The sequence below is a fragment of the Lycorma delicatula genome, chromosome 11 (genome assembly GCF_047948215.1).
Source record: "Lycorma delicatula isolate Av1 chromosome 11, ASM4794821v1, whole genome shotgun sequence".
Classification (NCBI taxonomy): Eukaryota; Metazoa; Arthropoda; class Insecta; order Hemiptera; family Fulgoridae; genus Lycorma; species Lycorma delicatula.
In genome coordinates this window covers 33027142-33046615 of record NC_134465.1, presented here as the reverse complement: position 1 = coordinate 33046615, position 19474 = coordinate 33027142, and the positions used below count along the sequence as shown (strand labels likewise).

Sequence of the window (19474 nt, the reverse complement as noted above, 5' to 3'; positions counted from 1 at the left end):
ACTCCAAAATCTTTTGCCACTTCACTCTAAAATCTAGAATCTGCAGTACTACGTAAAAATATTTCCATGTGATTTCTTGGGGTTAGTGCTTTTCTCCCTGAGTTTCTTCACTACTTAGCTTAAATTCTGAAGTTAAAAAAATCAATACTTTCAGTTTATAAATTCAGTTCCTCTTATCTACTCATAACTCTTCTTTCTCTATACATTTTTCCCTATCTTACATATATGAATATTGTCATGTCGAAGATGACACGACAATATTCATACAAATTATGACAATATTGTCTTTCTCAGACTGACGTTACTGACAAAGTGGAATGTGCCCTACCTCAGACTCTCAAATAATTAAGTTGTACTACACCTAAGCAGTTGTATCTTCATTTTATTAACATCAAAAATGAAATTATAAATATCTTTCTGGAAAAATGAAATTGAAACTATGCAGAATGGTTGTAACTTACTTTTATTCACACCAAAGAAAGTTAAAACAGAAATACCGTATTGGTAACATGAATTTCTTTTAATTCACTTTACCCACTTATTACAATATAAATTTGGGTCATGATTAGCCTTTTTTTTGAGAGTAAACAATTTTCTAAACAAAAAACTATTATAGTAATAAGGTTTACCTATAATCTTATAAATATTAAAAATGAGTTTATATGGAGATTGATATCGATGAATTAACATTCCCAACATTTGTAACAATGCTTTAATTCTTTCTTTTTCTGTTTAGCCTCTGGAACAACTGTAAGTATTACTTTTGGGTTCTTTGTAAATGAAGTGTAGACTGCTATACTACTAAGTTCTCTTCTCTTGACACTATTTCTTTAAATTTTATTTTATTAAAAATTTTAATTTAATTAAAAAATGGGGTGATTACGAAATCACAAAAATCTTTGGTGCATGAAAAAACTCTTAAGAAATCTAAAGGAGAGAATCCTCTAGTCGCAAAAATATGAGCAACACTTAATAAGACTCAATAAGTGTACACCGTCAACTAGTTCATCGGAGCCTTAACGCACTAATTACCCAGAGAATATAGAAATGCCCTTTTAGGTAGATTTCATAAGAAAGCCTGATATAATGGGTACCATGATTCGACATAGGGAAAACTTCAATATATCTTCACATTTCACATTCCGCAGACCCCAAAACCACATTATGTTACTAATATTCTTGAATTTACAAAAAATATTTGATTATCAAAATAACATCAAGGTTATGCCGTGAAGATCCAATTCTACAGGAGTGATTCTAACAATAAATATCTTCAAACTTTTTCAAATATCATTTTCCTTTCACGTACAACCAAAAAACTTGTTACAATATTGTCAAACGATTTTGCATAATATAGAAAAGAAATACTGAATTCTTTGAATGTGATTTGAAAAAGCTAAAGTAGGTATAAAATATATACAGCCTCTTTTTTGGAGGTTGACTTAAACAAACTGAACTGATCATATTTCGTTACACTAATAAATTTCGTCTGATCAACTTAATTAATGTGTCTATCGAAAATATATTATCGGTTAAAATTAACTTAAATGATTTACAGTACTCCATCATCAGAGTAATCAAAACAAATCAGATTATTATAAATTATATCTGGTTGGTTTCATACAATTTAATTATGTATTAAATATATATTTGAAAATTAGTACCATACAATTTAATTCTTTGGTTGGTAATGTGTATGGATCTACTTCCTCTGAAAGTTAGGCAATTCTTTCATCCGCTTACGTTCATTGAGGTGTGTTGTACCTGTAGACTTAAGTTAAGAAAATGACGTGAGTATGGGATTCATAATTATTTATTTATTAATATTTAAGATATTAAAATGTACATTCTAAGGACTGTAAATCCTAATTTTTTTTTTTAAATAATTTGTTAATTTTATCCTTGTTGCTGTATATGTATATATATTTTTTAAATCACGTGCATCGTGTTCTCATTTTTAACTTCATTATTTTTGTAACAATTCTTCCATCTCTCGTATCACATTTTTAATTCGTGTTTCTAATATTTACTAGCACACGGAAAAAAAAATGTAATTTCTTATTGTGTGTTAATTGAAAATTTACAAAAGTAGTTGTAAGTTTTGTTACCATTTTTTACTTTGTTGAATAAGTGATATTGATGTGAATGTAACCTCGGAGGGTTTACCTTTTTTAGTCTTATTTTTTGTATTGGGAGGAACTGTAAAATTACCCGTTGATAAGCTTGTGAGCACAGAAGGGATTGTTATATATATATATATATATATATATATACACAAACACAAAAACTGTATTCACAGTTTTATGTTAACGCTAATTTTTTCATTATGTTACATGTATCTCTGTGTTATAATTTTACCAAATCAGGCCAGTTGTGTAATACTTAGGTCATCATAAACATCATTTCTACAGTTCATATTTTCTACAATAACATCATAAACACTGTTTTAGATTACAATTACATCCTGTTATGTGTTTTAGATTTTTGCCCCTAATTGACCATTTTTGATGACTACTTAAATGATCTTCCATAAAATAGACTAACAAAGTAATTGCATTTCCTGTGACAGAATATATTTGGTGAAGACTACAATATATCTAGCAAAAGATCTTTTTCAGTTTATTTCTTTTCATTCACACATTATCAAAAGTGAAGGTGCTAGTAAATCAGTCAATTTAACCTATTAATACATTTAATTTCATATTATTTCTTTACATGCATTTGGGTTTTTTTTTTGCGAATAAGTTACCTCCCAGCAATTCATGTTATTCATTATAAAAAATGTAGATTGTTAAAATAAATTAATGTTGAAGTAAGTACATTACAACATTGTTTAAATTTCTATTTTAGGTTTTTGCACAGTATTGTGTATATTTTCTTTTAAAAAATAATGTTTAATAAAGTACTGTTAATTATGAATATGAAGAGAATTGTTTTTTTTAAAATGTGCAATTCCTGTTAAAAATTTGCCCTGTTAATTGTATAAAATTATGGTCCTGCCTCTGATTTTGAGTATAGCTTATTTAGGACCCATTTGTTACAATTTGAATTATTTGTTTAAAACACCTTTTACCTAAGTTCTGTCCCCAATAAGTGCACATTACCCTCTAACATTTTTGTAATTCAGCATTGTACAACTGTAGTTAGTATACATTATTCTTGAGTAAAATAATTGGCTATTGCATACAATTATGGATTCAGCATACATACCAATCTGCCAATTTAAAGTTAATTAGATGAGGTTAGCAAGCGTTAGGTTATTTTTGCTGATACTGTACAAAGTTCAGTACACAGAATCGTTAGTAGTTAACCTCTTAACCCTCTTAAATCTTAACTAAACTTAATTAAATTTCACTTACAAGTTATTTATTTATTCTAAAATAATTTATGTTGTAAATTTACCAAAACCCACACCTTAAATTTAGCCACTTAACTTAATTTCATTCAAATCAAATTATTTAGTTCAAAAATATTATATATTAAACTTTTACATGATGAATTTTGAAATTTTCGGTGAGGGTACCGTGTAACTGATGAATGTAACTTACATGAAAGGCGTTTCCGATAAACAATTCAAAGTGTAATTAATATCTTTGGTCTAAAATAAGGTATATTACAAACTTTATCAAAATCAGAGGTGAGTCCATAAATGTATATAATTACTGTAGATTTACTTTCTGCAAGTCAAAATGAAAACATTACTTTTAAACAGTAGCAATCTCAGTTTTGTTTTTTCTTATAAAATGTAGCTAAAGCATAAAACAGTGAATTTTATTTATGAAGTTTCCTTGTTTATATTTTTGTCTTTAAAAAAATGTTGTATTCAATTCTGTTGGGATGATTAACACTGGAAAAGATAGCTGACACAAGTTGCAGAAAATGACAGCTGTGTTTCCTACAATTAGCAAACATTCCTACTATGTTTAAGTAAAGGATGGAGTGAAGTAGTACTACCATGCCAACCCACCAGGTTGGTCTAGTGGTGAAAAAGCGTCTTCCCAAATCAGCTGATTTGGAAGTCGAGAGTTCCAGTGTTCCAAGTCGTAGTAAAGTCAATTATTTTTATACAGATTTGAATACTAGATCATGGATACTGGTGTTCTTTGGTGGTTGGGTTTCAATTAACCACACATCTCAGGAATGGTCGAACTGAGACTGTATAAGACTACACTTCATTTACACTCATACATATCATCCTCATCCATTCTCTGAAGTATTATCTGATAGGTAATCACCGGAGGCTAAACAGGAAAAAGAAAGAAGTACTACCATGCCATTTTAATAAAATGCAGCTGATATTCAGCCTTGTGATATCTCTACTCTGCATAGGGACTGGGGCTATCATGAATATCGTAGGTACTTTTTTGAAATCGACTGCCACTTTTTTCAATTTTTTTTTTAACTTAATACTTGTAAAATAGCTTGTTTTTAATGCTTAATTAAAAATATGTTAAAGAAATAGAGGTTAAACAATAAATTTACAGAAAATATTTTTGTTGAAAATCAAAACCTATTTTTAGGCAAAATATGCTTGTTGATATACATATGATTCATCAGTATACATAATCTAACCAAACATAATCGATGCTCACCTTGCTCACTATCCTCATCTAATTAACGTTAAAAATTATTTTGGCTGTGAAATCTACAATATATTACAGTGTGCAATATTTTTCCTTCTTGCAAAAATTTCACTGCTTTTTCAGGGCTATTTACATTTTTTCCCAACTCCCCTGGGCTGGACATACAATGAAGTAAAACTCAAGCCCAGGGGAGTGTCTTTCAAACTCAAACGAGCCTCCAGTTCGGCTCATCGGTTGGATCTTTTGTGTTCAACACCCGCCTCAAATTACCAGGGAGGGTTAACCAGGCTCAACATATTATTCTAGCCCCCCCCCCTCAAGGACTGGGACTCGATTCTATACATTTTCTTACTGCTTCTAACTACTAGGGAGGGGGAATGGAGCCTGATTACGTCGTTCCTGGGCCCTGCCTAGCAACTGAAAATCTGTCTTTTGATTTCGTGGCCTATAGACCCCCAGGAGTCACTGGCTGATCATCGGAGCCAACACACCTCGGCATGCCGGCTTTCCCAACCGGGATGTCCGCTCTGCCCTAAACACCAAAATTCCCGTTGACGTCCTTTGTCATCTTTTTCCCTCAAAATCATTCTCACCAAACCGTCGACGGTTCTCCAGGTTGCTGCTGAAGCTAGCATATAGTCGTGTATTAGGTCAGCGATTCCCACTCTGACCTGAGAATTTTGGCAGTGAACCACTGTGTGCTCCACTGAATCTTACTTGTGACAGTACATATTCATTGGCAATTTCCTTTTGCCTATTCTATACAGGTACCTCTCGAAATTGCCATGTCCAGACATGACCTGTGTCAGATGCTAATTTAATTCACTGTGTTTTCTAGCAAACCATTTTCCCAGGTCAGAGATAAGTCCTCTGGCCCAGCTTGATTTAACAGTAGCACTCCATCGTCGAGTAACAGACAATCTGGTGTCCACCTTTTCCTGCAAACTGCTCTGTTCTCTCCAAAGTGAGCAAGTCCACTGGGTAAAACCCCAGAAAGAACACACACAGCATTGTATGAAAGTGTCCTATAACCCGTAACAGCTCCTAGTAATGCTCTCTGATGGATCCTCCGAAGCCTATTGAGATTTCGCTGGATGTTAATTGTCCTGCCCCAGGCCGGCGCTGCTTACAGAATAACTGAGGCTATGGCTGACATGATTACTCTTTGTTTGGCCGAGCTAGGAGTAGCCCACAAAGTCTGCATGCTCTATCTGTTATTACACTAACGTATTAGACCTTATCCCTCTGATGTAACAGCTGGTCACCTTCCCCTGACAGAAGCCATATTGGTTTGGGTGAATACCCACCCCAGCTTTTAGTTCATCAATTGTTCTTACTTGTAGCATCCTTTCCACCGCTATAGCCATGGTATTTAACAGGCAAGTAGGATAATACTCTGCTGGTCGACCAGCAGGTCCAGCTTGGGGGAGGAAGTCTACCCATGCCTCCTTCCAGTAAACCAGGAATGGGCCACTCTTCCAGACTTCTATTAACCACATCTGTGATCTCTCACAGGATCTGTCTCGCTAGGCTTTTGAGAATCAGTGCAGGAATCCCATCAGATCCAGGACTATGTCTGTTACTTAGTCTACTAGTGCCCAGGTCACCTCATCCATCGTAAATATGCATGCCTCAAAATCCTTCTGTCCATTTATGTTTTCTTCTTGACAGGGAAAAAATTTCTCAACCTCTTATTGAACTCTCCTCTGTAAGTATGGGCAGGTGTCCTCCTAGCTTCTTGGTTGCTATACGATATGCCTGCCCCCAAGGATTGTGATCCAGGTCTGTACATAAGTCCAACCACTTCATACATTTCTCTGTCTTGATTTCATAATTGAGTATCTTTCTGCTCTCTTTTTAACGATGTATTGCAGTGAGGCACTTCCGCGCCTGATCTTGTAAGGCGCTGCAGAGTCCGTCTTGTTACTCCTCATATCTTGGCGCAACTGGGCAATCCATGGGGTCTACCAGTAGGCCAACCTGTATGCTCCCCATCCAACTGGAATCTTGCCTAATTCTTGTCTTATAGTGGCCACAGGAGTCAATTGAATTTCATTCTCTAATGATAATTATTATTTGCACTACAAGCCTCCAGTGTGATGATTCATTCAACAGCCCACAATCCAGGCATTTCATGTTCTTACAAGCTGCTACTTTGTGGCCACTTCTCCCATAGTTAAAGCAAAGTTCCACTCTGTTTGGACCCCGACACTGATTGCGGTGCCCTGGCTGCTAACAGCGGTAGCATCTATCTGCCTCCTCATGAATATGGGCTTGGCAGTGGACCCATCCTATTTAGATCCTCTCCTCGATTAGCTTGCGTGATGCTCAAAGCAATGTGATAACTGTGACACTCTTGGTCTACTAGTTCACCGGCCTCATTGAGATCTTGAATTCTTCATCATTACCTAGGGCCTGTGCTATCACGCCTATTAGCTCTTGTTCTGTGGCGTCTAATTCCACAACTTTAATATGTACCACAGTACGTCTCCCACTTCATGTTTTGAAATCAATCTGTAATTCACCAGCCTTGTTGCATAACGTTGCTGTAAGATTCTCCACATTCTGCGCACCCTGAACCGAGTGTGCAGTTTCATCATTATTGCCCTTCTTGAGCGACATAACTTCTCCCCTCGCCTCCTTGAGAAATTGTGGACTATGTGGTCTGTGTAAGTCCTCCCTGCTGCTTTAGTAGGACTATGGTCCTACTCTTGTCACATGGGTGCCTTCTTTACACTTGCCAATCCTGACCTCCTGTTTGTCAGGTAAACCATCTTGCTGTGGACCAACCACCCTTACCTGCACAGAGGATTCTTGTCCTCTGTGCAAGTTTTTTTAACATCTTCCTAATGTAGGAACTGACTCCACTCCCAGGCAAAAGAAAAACTAAAAACTTGGAGCTACGCGTGACTATCCTAATAACTCACCTAACAAAAGAAAATTTTGTTCCCCCTCCACTGAATTATAATACTCTCAATACCTGCACTTCTGTATATCCACTTTGTCCGTTCCCAGTACAGTTGACACGTCATGTTCAATGTTACCTGGCTTGATCGATGGGTCCACACCCTGAACCTGAGCCAGATCTCTAAAGGAACATTATCACCAGTTTCTGCTATTAAGTCATGTACATGCTTGACCCAATTGATAAGCTCAGCCAACTATCTCATAGGGATGAGGTTTGCAAACTCATCATCAGTTACTTCTTTCTGTAGAATGCCGTTGACATTGACTTTTATGGCTCCTCTTTTTTCTCTGCATAGCCTGCATTATTGTAGTTATCGGTGGTGATGTTTCCAATAGGGCATTAAGCTCATTACATATCTTTGACAAAGCATTCTCATGCTGCCTATAAACCTGAGCAAGCCAGCCCAAGCTGGTGGGTAATGCCCCACAAACTGTCGGGCTGGGTTCGAGGACACCTGCCTAACTTGTTTTTTGCCCTTGAAGTCAGGCCATTTCTCCATTTTCTGAGATTGTGCACTTCCAGACATAGAAGCATAGAAGTACCTTCTCTGACTGATTGCTCCAACGGGAGTGAGCGTCTTCTGTACATTATGCGATTTTCTGCTTATGGGTCAAATCTTGCGTTCAACAAGATCCCACCTGATGGGTTTCAGGGGTTTGGGATTTTTTTGGAGGGAAGAGGTGGATTGTATTCCCCTGAAAATTGAATAAAAATTTTGGGGGTCAAAGGATGGGCTAGATTCACCAAGAACCAGAAGGATTTTGAAATCGGGCGGGGGGGGAAGGGTTCAGAAGATATGAATGTTTAAAGATTCCCCCTTATAGCTGTAGCACTTCATAGTACTCACTAAGAACAAAGAAAATTTTATAAGTCCTTCTTTACCAGTTGTGTTCTGATGTAATCGATGTAAATTCGTCTGTCCAAAGGCTTAGAAAAATTCTTAATTCATTAATCCTTATGAGAATGAAATTGTTCAATAAAAACACGTAAAAAACTGTATTAATCCGTGACCAAAACTCATAAAATTTTGCAGACATATCCAGAACTTGCCAACCAACAATACCTACTATACCCACGAATCAATAAAAAACACTTCAAAGCAAAAATACACAAGTCAGTTCGATGCAGAATCTCCAACTCAACTTTAGGACTATTGACATCTAATCAAACCACACATTACCTTTTTCTTTCTTTTTCCTGTTTAGCCTCTGGGAATTGCTCTTTAGGTATTACTTCAGAGGATTATATGCATAAGTGTAAATGAAGTGTAGTCTTGTACAGTTTCAGTTCGGCCATTCCTGAGATGTGTGGTTAATTGAAACAGCCACTAAAAGAACACTGGTATCCACGATCTTAGTATTCAAATGCATGTAAAAGTAACTGCCTTTAGTAGGACTTGAACACTGGAACTCTCAACTTCCAAATCAGTTGATTTGGGAAGACGCGTTCACCTCTAGACCAACCTGGTGGGTAACCAAACTGCCTACTCTCACTTTGATCACTAACCTTTACTGTTGAGCATAGGTTAAGTATGGTTAGATTATATTTACAAATACTTGCTGATTTGGAAGAAAGAATTGGAAAAAAGTGGCTGTCGGATTCCGAAAAAGCACCCGCCCCGCCCCCCATCTATATGCAGAAAGAAACTTATTGATTTTTACATTCTGTACCTCAGGTGGTGTTGTACTTATAGTAGTATGAAGCATCAAAATTTATATTAATCTGTTCCTTCTTTCTCTTTTTAAAAAAAAAAAGTATGTTATAATACATTACTTCAATACAGCTGAGAGAAAATAAGGCATAAAAGATTAATTTTTAAAAAATGGAACAGAATTAAATTGCTCATCCAGGAGAGTAGGAAAAGAAGCTATAAAACTATAGTAAGTGTAAATTTTATATGCATATTTTATACTTAGTACTTCATTTTGCTTGCCCTCTGGGTAATTTTGTGTTGGTGAGTGAGTGGGAGTATATATATATGATGGGGAGGGGAATGAGATGCGTCCACCTACAGGCAAGTGCAGTGTGTTTTTCCTCTTATGGCATTACATTATATGTAATGCCATAACACTTCAGCAAAACACTTGAAAACTTACTGCATATAAAGTGATAGCTATTTGTATGTCCCAATCTGTGCGGTCATCTTTTAGAGTAAAAGATAAGAAAAGAATAATTGTTCAAAGTGTTCCTGGTTAAATTTTCCTAGTATTAATTAATTGGGTTTGGAGAAATAAATAATTATAGAAAAATGGTTGTAGGCTGTGTTAATAAAATATATTTATTCTTATTTAAATTGCCCAATTATTTAATGAAGTTTGTTGGAAGACTGAGAATAAATTAAAGGTAATGAAATACTGAAATATGTAAAATTCATCATTACAATTATCAGTTAAATTGATCTTTATTAGAAAAATTAGCAATGTTGAAAAAGCTCTAATAATGTAGTATAAATCTTTGCATTGATTTTGTTTTTCTTAACTTTTCAGATCTAAAGTATCCCGTGATACTTTGTATGAATGTGTCAATGGTGTATTGACACATTCAAAAACTAAGAAAAGGAAATTCCTTGAAACTGTAGAAATTCAGATCGGATTGAAGAACTATGATCCACAGAAGGACAAGCGTTTCTCTGGAACAGTCAAGTATGTTGTTAAAAAAGAAAAATAGTCTAACCTTAACGGCTTATTTTCTGTTCATAAGAAGTGTAAAAGTTTCAACTAAAGGATCAGTATTTTGTATCTTATTGAACATTTGGTTTACATTCATTGCATACATTTTGTTTTGTATCTGTTAAATTTTATTTAATTATCTTGTGATATTTCCATTGCAAATTCAAAGTTAAAAAATATCTGTGAAGTCTTAAGTTTATTTATAAATCCTTTCAGATTTTTAAAAAAATTGTATGCTATGAATGTTAACATAAACACTACATTAGGGCGCTCCAAGGTATGTCAATTATAGTTGAGAACAAAAAATTCAGGTTTCACAAAACTGCATCAATTCAAAATAATATCACCTTGGTCTCATTCTGTGATTAATCTGCTTGTTTCTTCTCTGATTAAAGGAAGTCTATCAGTATTTGCTTTTGTCTTTGACGCAGACTTCAAAAAATTATTTTCACATTAATAGAGACCTAAACCATCCATTTAAGACATACAGGTAGTAAGGTTATAAACAGATCACTGTTCCAGGTTGCCAACTCAAAAAGATCTACTTTGGTCTTATTCATCATACCATTTTGCAGTTGCTGCTGAAATGAGAAATTGTATAGTGTATTTAATTAATTGCTTTTTTGAAATTTGTAATATGAAATTACAAATCTTTAAAGTCTTGCATATTTATAAAATGTAAGTGATCTATAATAAAAAGCCGTTAAGGGAGCCAAGCTTCACTTGGCGGACCATACCCAAGGTCTTAAAACCTGGGGAGAGAGCTAATTATTTAACTCTCGTTATTAAACCTTGACTAACAACAATTAGGTAAGGTGTAGTTATCTCATTTTTTATTTGTAATTAGTAAATAGTTTTGCTTAGATTTAATAAGCTAGAAGCAAATCTATTTATTTAATTTTATTATAACCAACTTATTATTACTCTTATTGTTAAGAGTTATATCCTTTAGTTGAACAGATCAGATTGTAATAAGAGTTGGACTAAGGTCAGAAAACAAAACTCTTAGCTTGACCAATCATCCGGGATCTGATGAAATGCTGTGCAGGAAGACAAGAACTAAGCTGCTTTCCAGATGCATTATCTGTAAAATCATCTTTTAAATGTATTTCACATTTGCTGTGACCTAAGAATTTTAATGTTACTTTATGATTTGTTATACATATTAGTGATTATATTGTCTTCTGTAAATTAATAGTCCAGTGGTGGTTTTATTAAAAACTTAACTATATTAAACATTAATAGTCTTGCATTCAGTGATGTATATATTTTATTGCATGTATTATCTGAGTTAATTGTGCTGCTAAACAAAATTACTGAGAATGCATGTGCCTGCAGTACAAGATTCATTTGTTTTTTGTTTATTTTCTTGTGAGTTATTTTGCGATTAAAGATAGTATTGTTTTGATGAAAGCAATAAAATAATTCAGATTATTTTTTTTCCTTTTCTCAGTATATAATTGCTTGATGCAGTTTTAACTTTGTGTAAAAGTGCTATGTGGTACTGCAATAGTCCTTAATGATTCTCTTCAAACATTTGGTCTTAGATTTTTTAATGTCATTAAAGGCATTTAACTCTCTCCTTTCAGTTGCAGTATCAATAAAATACAGCTAGTTCAGTTAAGAAATAGATCATTTAAAGAAAAAGATTATCCAGTATCCATCATGTTGGTATGCCAGAGACAAAATACCATTACCAATAACAGCACCCCAAATTTTTGAATTTTTTTCCTACCACTACATGAGGTATTGTAGTATAGTAATAATGGTGAGTAGTGCCAACAAAGGTATACTGTTCCAAAAACTTAGCACATAATTGCTGTTCAAGATAAGCATCATTAAACTTTGTGATAAATAAACTTCTGCTGTCCAAATCATTTTAGTTCATGATCACAGTTGCTCAGATAGAAGTTGGTTTTTTTCCCTTAAAGAATTTTATTTACTTTGAGCCGTATTAAAGAATCGCACTCTAAATTTTTCGGCATAGGTTCTTTTTACATGTTCTGGTCAATGCCTATTTTACAGGGGGACAAGAAAATTCCATGAGAATAGTAGTATTAGATTGATTGAATGTTGATATTGGCTATAGAACAACCACATCCTTGTAAACATAATTAGAAAAAAAAATTTTGAGAAAGTAGATATAAAAAAATTGCAGATACTTGAATGGGGCTACAAGTCGCAAAATTCTCTTTTAAAAGAATGTGTATCTTAATTCATTATATGGAAAGAAGTATAATAAAGCAACTATATCCTTACATTCAATAATATATGTTTGCAGTGGATATTTATCAGTGTTAATCATTAATAAAATATTGATCAGATAAATATAGCATTTATCATTTTAAGAATGTTCATCCTATCTCCTAAATGTTTCTGTTTTAATTCATAGAGGTGCCATTGTTTTTCCATATCTAAAGTTGACTTTTTACTGTGTACATTTTTCTTCATCTGTTATGCTTTTTTATGTAAATATTTTGGAACACCTGTTTAACAATATTTTGGATGGCTATATAATCTAAACAACAGCAGTAATTACTGTAAAGACAGTTAATTTTAGGATAATTTAAGTAGTTGAAAACTATAGATCTGTTTTGAAAATAAATTTTTTATGTAAAAGGATTTTTTTATAATATTTAATAAATAATTTTTATATTTAAAAAATTACTAATCTCTACATTCAATTTAAATCAGATTGAAGCATATTCCAAGGCCAAAAATGCAAGTATGTGTATTAGGAGATCAGCAACATTGCGATGAAGCTAAAGCTAATAATATACCATATATGGATGTGGAAGCATTGAAGAAGTTGAATAAGAACAAAAAACAGGTTAAAAAACTTGGTAAGTGTTTTTTGCCTTTTAATTTTATGTTTCAGTTCGTCCCATCCGACAAAGATATAAAATATATCTAATTATTAATATCTTTTTTTTTATCTGGGACTAAATTAATAATCTTCATAAAACGCTATTGCCATATTTTTTTATGGTTTTAGTATCCTGTCTGGAGTTACATTTTCATTTTTATGCTTATTTTTGTTTTCCTTTTTTCGGTGAACTGCCATCTATTAGTCTGATAGATCTTAAAAAGAGTGGGAAATAACACTTTGAAATTATGATAAGGTGCTAAAGAGTGAAGCTGTTCATAAAATGGTATATGTTGATTACCATCAAAGTTAAGAACGGTGGGTAAAGTTTACTGAAAAATTGTCATAATTTGTTATTGGTTAATGACTAGCAGTCGGTGCCAAGTTGGGAAAAGATTACATTTCTTTCTTGACTAAATATCTATGTAGATTCAGGTGTTTTTTCTGTTATCAGTATTTATTAATTACCAGTGAAAACAAAAAGTGAGAGTTATTTCTGATTTTGAACTGTCAATCGTGTTATTTTTCCGACTTAAAATTAAGGAGGTGTCCTATTTTAGTTTTAATTGCACTTGAAGTGTGGGAAATAATTTGAGTCTTAGTACATTCTGAACTACTTACTAAACAAAGGAACTTAAAAATATTGCTCTAAATTTTTCATATCTTTGTTTTAACAAGATTCCTTTGCTTTGATTGATTAGTAACTGTGCTTTACTAATGCCACAATTATATTGGTCATATCAGATTCCTAATCAAATTTTTTTATACTTGTTTACAAATCTTATAAATAAATTACGGATAAGTGTTTACTTATTTGATCAAACTATTTCAGCAAAAAAAAGTAAGGCACTTTTGACATAACAAGTTAGTGTGAATTTAGGGTTGTTCAACAACTTATTGGTTGATGTTAGTTGCCGAACGCAAAAATATACTTATATTAATATAAAAAATATATTATATGATTACGATAGCAAAATGTTTCTTAATGATTGTATAAAGTGTAGCTGTAAAACTTTTACTTACTAGAAATTGGAACAAATTTATATTAAGTTAAACAAGAAGGTAGTGTTGCTACCATACCATGTGGACACTTGATGTATGGATAATTTTTAATTTTGATATAATCATTAGCTGTTTTTTGTTCACTACAATATTTATCTGGCATGTAGAAAGAATTAATTGCCAGTTTCATTACACATTATTAATATTGTGAACAAATGTATTTTTAAAAAAATAAGATGTTATTTAATTATAAATCAATTTTTGTAGCAGTTAAAACTTATGGTAAAATTTATTTAATTTTTATAATTTATTTATTTTTTTTATTTTAAAACTTAGCAGGTAAAATTTATTTTTTAATATGTAATTATTTGTGTCCCTTCCGACAAAGGTATTGAGTAAAATATTTTCTTTACCTTAATATAGAAATTGGGGACAACATCAACAATCTCTATAAAACTCTATCATTACCTTATTTTTAATGGTAGTATCCTGTCTGGAGATACATGTACAGATATTCAGAATTGTTATTGGAAATATTTTTTCCATTATAATTAAACTTAATTTTTTTTTCCAGCAAAATCATATGATGCTTTCTTAGCTAGTGAGGCATTGATTAAACAGATTCCTAGGTTGCTGGGACCTGGTCTAAACAAAGCTGGTAAATTTCCTGGTCTTTTATCACATCAGGAATCAATGGTGCAAAAAATTGATGAAGTCAAAGCTACTATTAAGTTCCAGATGAAGAAGGTTTGTTTATTTTATTATATTCAGACCAAAGTTATTAAATAAATTGCTTTAAAATGCTAGAATTCTTTCCAAGGATATAGTAGAGCTGCAAAGTAGTAGGACTTTTTTCAGTGGGGTTGTCTGTATAAAGATTGATACTTTATTTAAATTTTGCTAAGATTTTATACTATTGATCGATGGGTGAAATTCTCTGAAACTGCAGAACAGGTTGGAATAAGTTATGGAAAAAAAATACCAAAGTGAAATTTCACAGTTTTTCATGTTCAATTTTACTGGTAATCTAATTGAAAGAAGAGATAAGTAAACCACTGGACTGATCCTTATCTTATCTCTACAACACCGAAGTGCTTTCCTGCCTTTTACAACTGTCAATATAACCCCCCTTTTGTTATCATTCTGTGCTGTGCTAGCTGGTTAAGTGTTGTGTTATATAATTATCGACATGGATAAAACATGTGATTTAAAATCAGATGAAATTTGAAATTACCTCTTAAAAATTTGTTATATTCTGGTGATATTTACTTGGAACACAAAAGTGACATTGACTCGGATGTGGGTGAAGAGTTCGAGGCATTTTTTAATGCTGAAATATATGGTGGAAATAATAGTGGAAGTGATTGAAGATATATCAGACATGAACATGGTGCTCAGGGAGGTACAGTAGTTGTAGACGAAGAGGTGTGGAGAGAATGTTAGGTGATTCAATTTTATCTAAATTTATATGGTTGTATAATTCAGGGTATAAACCAACTCCTAGGAAAATCCCAATTACACCACTAGAATAATTTCAGCTTTTCTTCACCAATGAATTAGTCTGAAATAATGAAGGAAACTAATAGGTATACAAATGAAAAAATCATGAAAAACACCCCTTTGAGAAGAAAATTTAGATAAAATGAAAGCTTTTTTTAGATGTCCTTATCAATATGGCTAAATGATTATTTTTCAACTGATCGGGTTAATTAGCATCTTTTTTATAAAGATGTATTTTCAAAGGAAAGGTTTCTTCAGATTTTTTTAGAAGCTGCATGTCAGTCCCCCCACAACTGGCTTGATTTGAGGTACTTTTAACACGTTTTGGAAAAGTACACAATGTGTGTTGCATTTAGACAAAAAATTCAGGAAATATTACATATCAAAGAATAAAATTTATGTTGACGAGAGTACGGTGAGTTTCAAGTGGAAAATAGTTTTTAAAGTGTATAATAAAGAGAAGCCAGTTAATTGGGAGATAAAAGACCTTCAGACATACGAGATGAAGGAAGATTAAATGGCAAATTGCAGGTCCTTTGGTCGCTAGGACCTGGTAAAATAAATTGTTTTTATATGCAGTGACAAGTGCCAGTGGGGCAAGGAAACCTACCAAATATTTGTGTAAAACATGCACTGCACAACCTGGATTGTGTATTGGACAATACTTTAAACAGTACCACACAGCCATAAGACTAGGAATAAAACACTAAACAAACACTTGTTTTATAAATTTTCTGTTTTTAATTCAAATTGTTATTCAGATAATATGATTTTTTTCTTCAGCCTCATAACACAAAGCAATTCTAAACTCATCTGTATTTTACTCTGTCAATAAATTAAAACTGTTGTAGTTTCCTATTTATCTTTATTTATATAATATTAACATAATGTTTTTGTGAGGCTTAAAAAATTATGCACTATTATGTTTTTTATTTTATTGTATCTTATATTTTAAGATTATGATATTTTGTTTCTTCTGTTTTCATTGCTCCTCAATGTTTTCATTTCAGGCAATAGTCAGGAAAATAATTTAAAGCTATTGACAGCTGGCGGATAAATAATATAATTGTTCGGGAATGGCAGGTGACCACTGACAGTGGCCTTTTGAGTGCAGTGTTAAGAGATAAAGTAATGAACCATAAATTAAGTAAAGATGAAGTTGTCCAGACACTTAATCCTTTGATGTGGTGGTTTTTGTACCAAATGAGACTTTCGGTAGTTAAAAGTAATTAGTCATTTGTAGAACTTAATTAAAGTTCTGTTCTGTTAGTTAAAGAACAGCTTTTACTGCTGCGTATAAAACATAATAAGGACTATATTAACTAACTAGTTTCTGGTTGTATTTTCAAAGGTCCATTCATATAATTCAACTGTAGTCTGTCATAAATTTAAGTTTCTTTTGCAACTATTGTATTGGTGTAAACATTTTCAACTTAAAGGTAATTGAATTGTTAATCTATTGTAATAAAGATTAATTAATCATTTAATCCTAGTTCATAATTATATATCATGATGAATTACCAAATATCATACAACAATGAAAATATTATAAAAAGAGGTTGTCTCTTATTATTAATTAAAGCTTTCAACTTTAACTTTTTTTTTATTTCTGAAATGACAAAGCACCCACTCACTCTTGAATTAGAATTACAAATGACAGCTTGTAGAAGACACTTCTAAAAGAACATAAATTGACTTATTAAAAGTAACAGTTTCATCTTTCTAAGATTATATGAGCCAAGTCTAAGATAAATTAGAAATATATATGGATGTAGTGGGCTTTCTATTTCCTTGTACGAAGTAAAGGAAGTCATGTGATGCCCACATCAGATTTTTTTTTTGTTTTGTATAGGGAAAAAATAAAACTAAGTCTACTGTAAGTAACATTTGCTCTTAGAAATGTCCGACTGTTTAAAGTATGTTTAAATTTAATATTTTTTCAGGTGTTGTGCTTGTCTGTCGCTGTTGGTCATGTTGCTATGACACCTGATGAATTGGTCCAGAATGTCCACTTGGCCGTCAATTTTCTTGTGTCGCTGTTAAAGAAGCATTGGCAGAATGTTCGATCACTTCATATTAAATCAACTATGGGTCCACCTCAGAGACTCTACTAAGCATTTGTATTAAAAGATTTAATTGAAATAAATAATTTGGTTTTAACTTAAATCTTAAGTTATTTTATAATTTTTCCAGATGCATTATATATTTGTGTATACTTAATTTCAATCCAGAAAGTTTTATAACATTATCTTTTCTTAACAAGTGGATGTTTGTCCATATTCCAGAAAGGGAGTATTATTTCAAAATCAGTAACATATCTGTTACTTCTCTGTAACCAAATCCATCAGATATACCTGTCAGTAGAGGACATAAATGGGGTATAAATTCCTCAGGTAAATAATCTTAAGTGTTAACCCATCATCAACAGAATCTATGCATTCTAGTAATGCAAAAGTTAATTTTAATGTTTCTGTTAAATTTTAATGTAGTAATTAGGTAGTTTCTAAAGAAAAATAGCACATATACATATATACAAGACCATTGTCTGAGGAGGAAAAAGAGGAGTGGACTTTCGGTGATATTATGTCCTTTGTTCTTTTGGCTCTTAAATCAGAATGTTTCATTTAAGTAGCTTGTGAATAGTTGACTGGAAATGTATCTTATTTCACAAATAGCTAGAAAGGTAAAATTTTGTGTAGATATTGCAGAGGGTCCTTTAGCTTACTGTGTCATTTCTCTGGTAACAAATTTTATTTTAGTGCTAAAGTGGCGTGCTCTTCAGAATCAGTTGTGGGAATCCCCTTTTGCAATTTGACTACCTAAATAGTAATGTTAAAAAATTGGTATTTTTGCAGTAATACAATAATTTAGAAAGAAATTAAAATTTAATATAATAAAATTTTATTTTAGTAGTAAAATGCTTACAATAAATTCCTTTATCTAATCAGTTAAACTTTTGTAACATAATTAAAACTCAAATGTCTTTGTAATGAAAATTGATAATTAAAACATGTTTAACTCGTGTAAAACATAAATCTGGCTGATCTGTACACTAATACATTTGAAATCATCTTGGAGGTGAAGTTTACATGATTTCCTTTACCTCCTACCATCAATCATATTCTGCAGCAGCGCAGAGCGCATACAACTAGTCAATACATCACTGCATCCATCGTTAACTACACAACAGAAATCTAATTAATGCCAAACACATAGTATTGTTCAGTTGATAAATGAATCATAAAAATTGAAATCAAATCTTTTCAATAATTCCCGCTTGAGATATTTTACATACACAATAAGGGTATTTCATTCTAAAAAATTGTGTTTTCCTGTATATTTCACAATCAACCGATTTCATTACTTTCTGTATTTTTATTTAGTAACAGTTTCTTACTGACATAAATCTTTTGTTAAATAAAATCTGGCATAATTATCATTTATACTGTTCAGGTTAATTGTAATTTTTAATAGTTTGTTTACTATTTCAAGACTTTTATAATAGAATTTCAACCAGTTTACGGTTTTATATCAGACGTGCAGTTTCTTTGGTTGATCTTAAATTGTGAAGTTATATTATTTTAATTTTGCAAGTTAAAATGGCAGCAAGCGGGGTCCTCATTCTCTGAAACAATCTAAAAAAAATTATTTAAAAGAACTTGTGCATAGCAAAGCTAATGGTATAGTACAAAATTTTTGTCATGAAGGTAATGAAAATAAATCAGTTAAAGGCAAATTATGCAAACATTATTTTTAATTGTCTTGGAAAAAAATTTCTCATACAAACTTGGTGATCGGGAAATTTTAATAGGTTTTTGTTTCATTCAAGAGAAATTTATCTTTTTGGAAGAAGGCAGTGTTATCATGATTGATAATGCCAGTTATC

General features: G+C 32.3%; 1 protein-coding gene across 1 annotated transcript; it reads left to right on the top strand.

Moving 5' to 3' along the window:
- The first annotated feature begins 1655 nt into the window (after window positions 1-1655).
- RpL10Ab (ribosomal protein L10Ab) lies at window positions 1656-17754 on the top strand. The gene is made up of 5 exons (XM_075378236.1): window positions 1656-1790; window positions 10038-10193; window positions 12915-13063; window positions 14663-14835; window positions 17532-17754. The coding sequence occupies exons 1-5, from the start codon at window positions 1786-1788 to the stop codon at window positions 17700-17702; spliced, it is 654 nt and encodes a 217-aa protein (XP_075234351.1). The 5' UTR covers window positions 1656-1785; the 3' UTR covers window positions 17703-17754.
- Window positions 17755-19474: the final 1720 nt, after the last annotated feature.

What these genes read in the sequence shown, in the direction of transcription:
- RpL10Ab (XM_075378236.1), top strand. An exon ending in AAAACAGGTTAAAAAACTTG is followed by an intron (nt 13,064 to 14,662) that starts GTAAGTGTTTTT and finishes TTTTTTTTCCAG; the next exon opens with CAAAATCATATGATGCTTTC. An exon ending in TTAAGTTCCAGATGAAGAAG is followed by an intron (nt 14,836 to 17,531) that starts GTTTGTTTATTT and finishes ATATTTTTTCAG; the next exon opens with GTGTTGTGCTTGTCTGTCGC.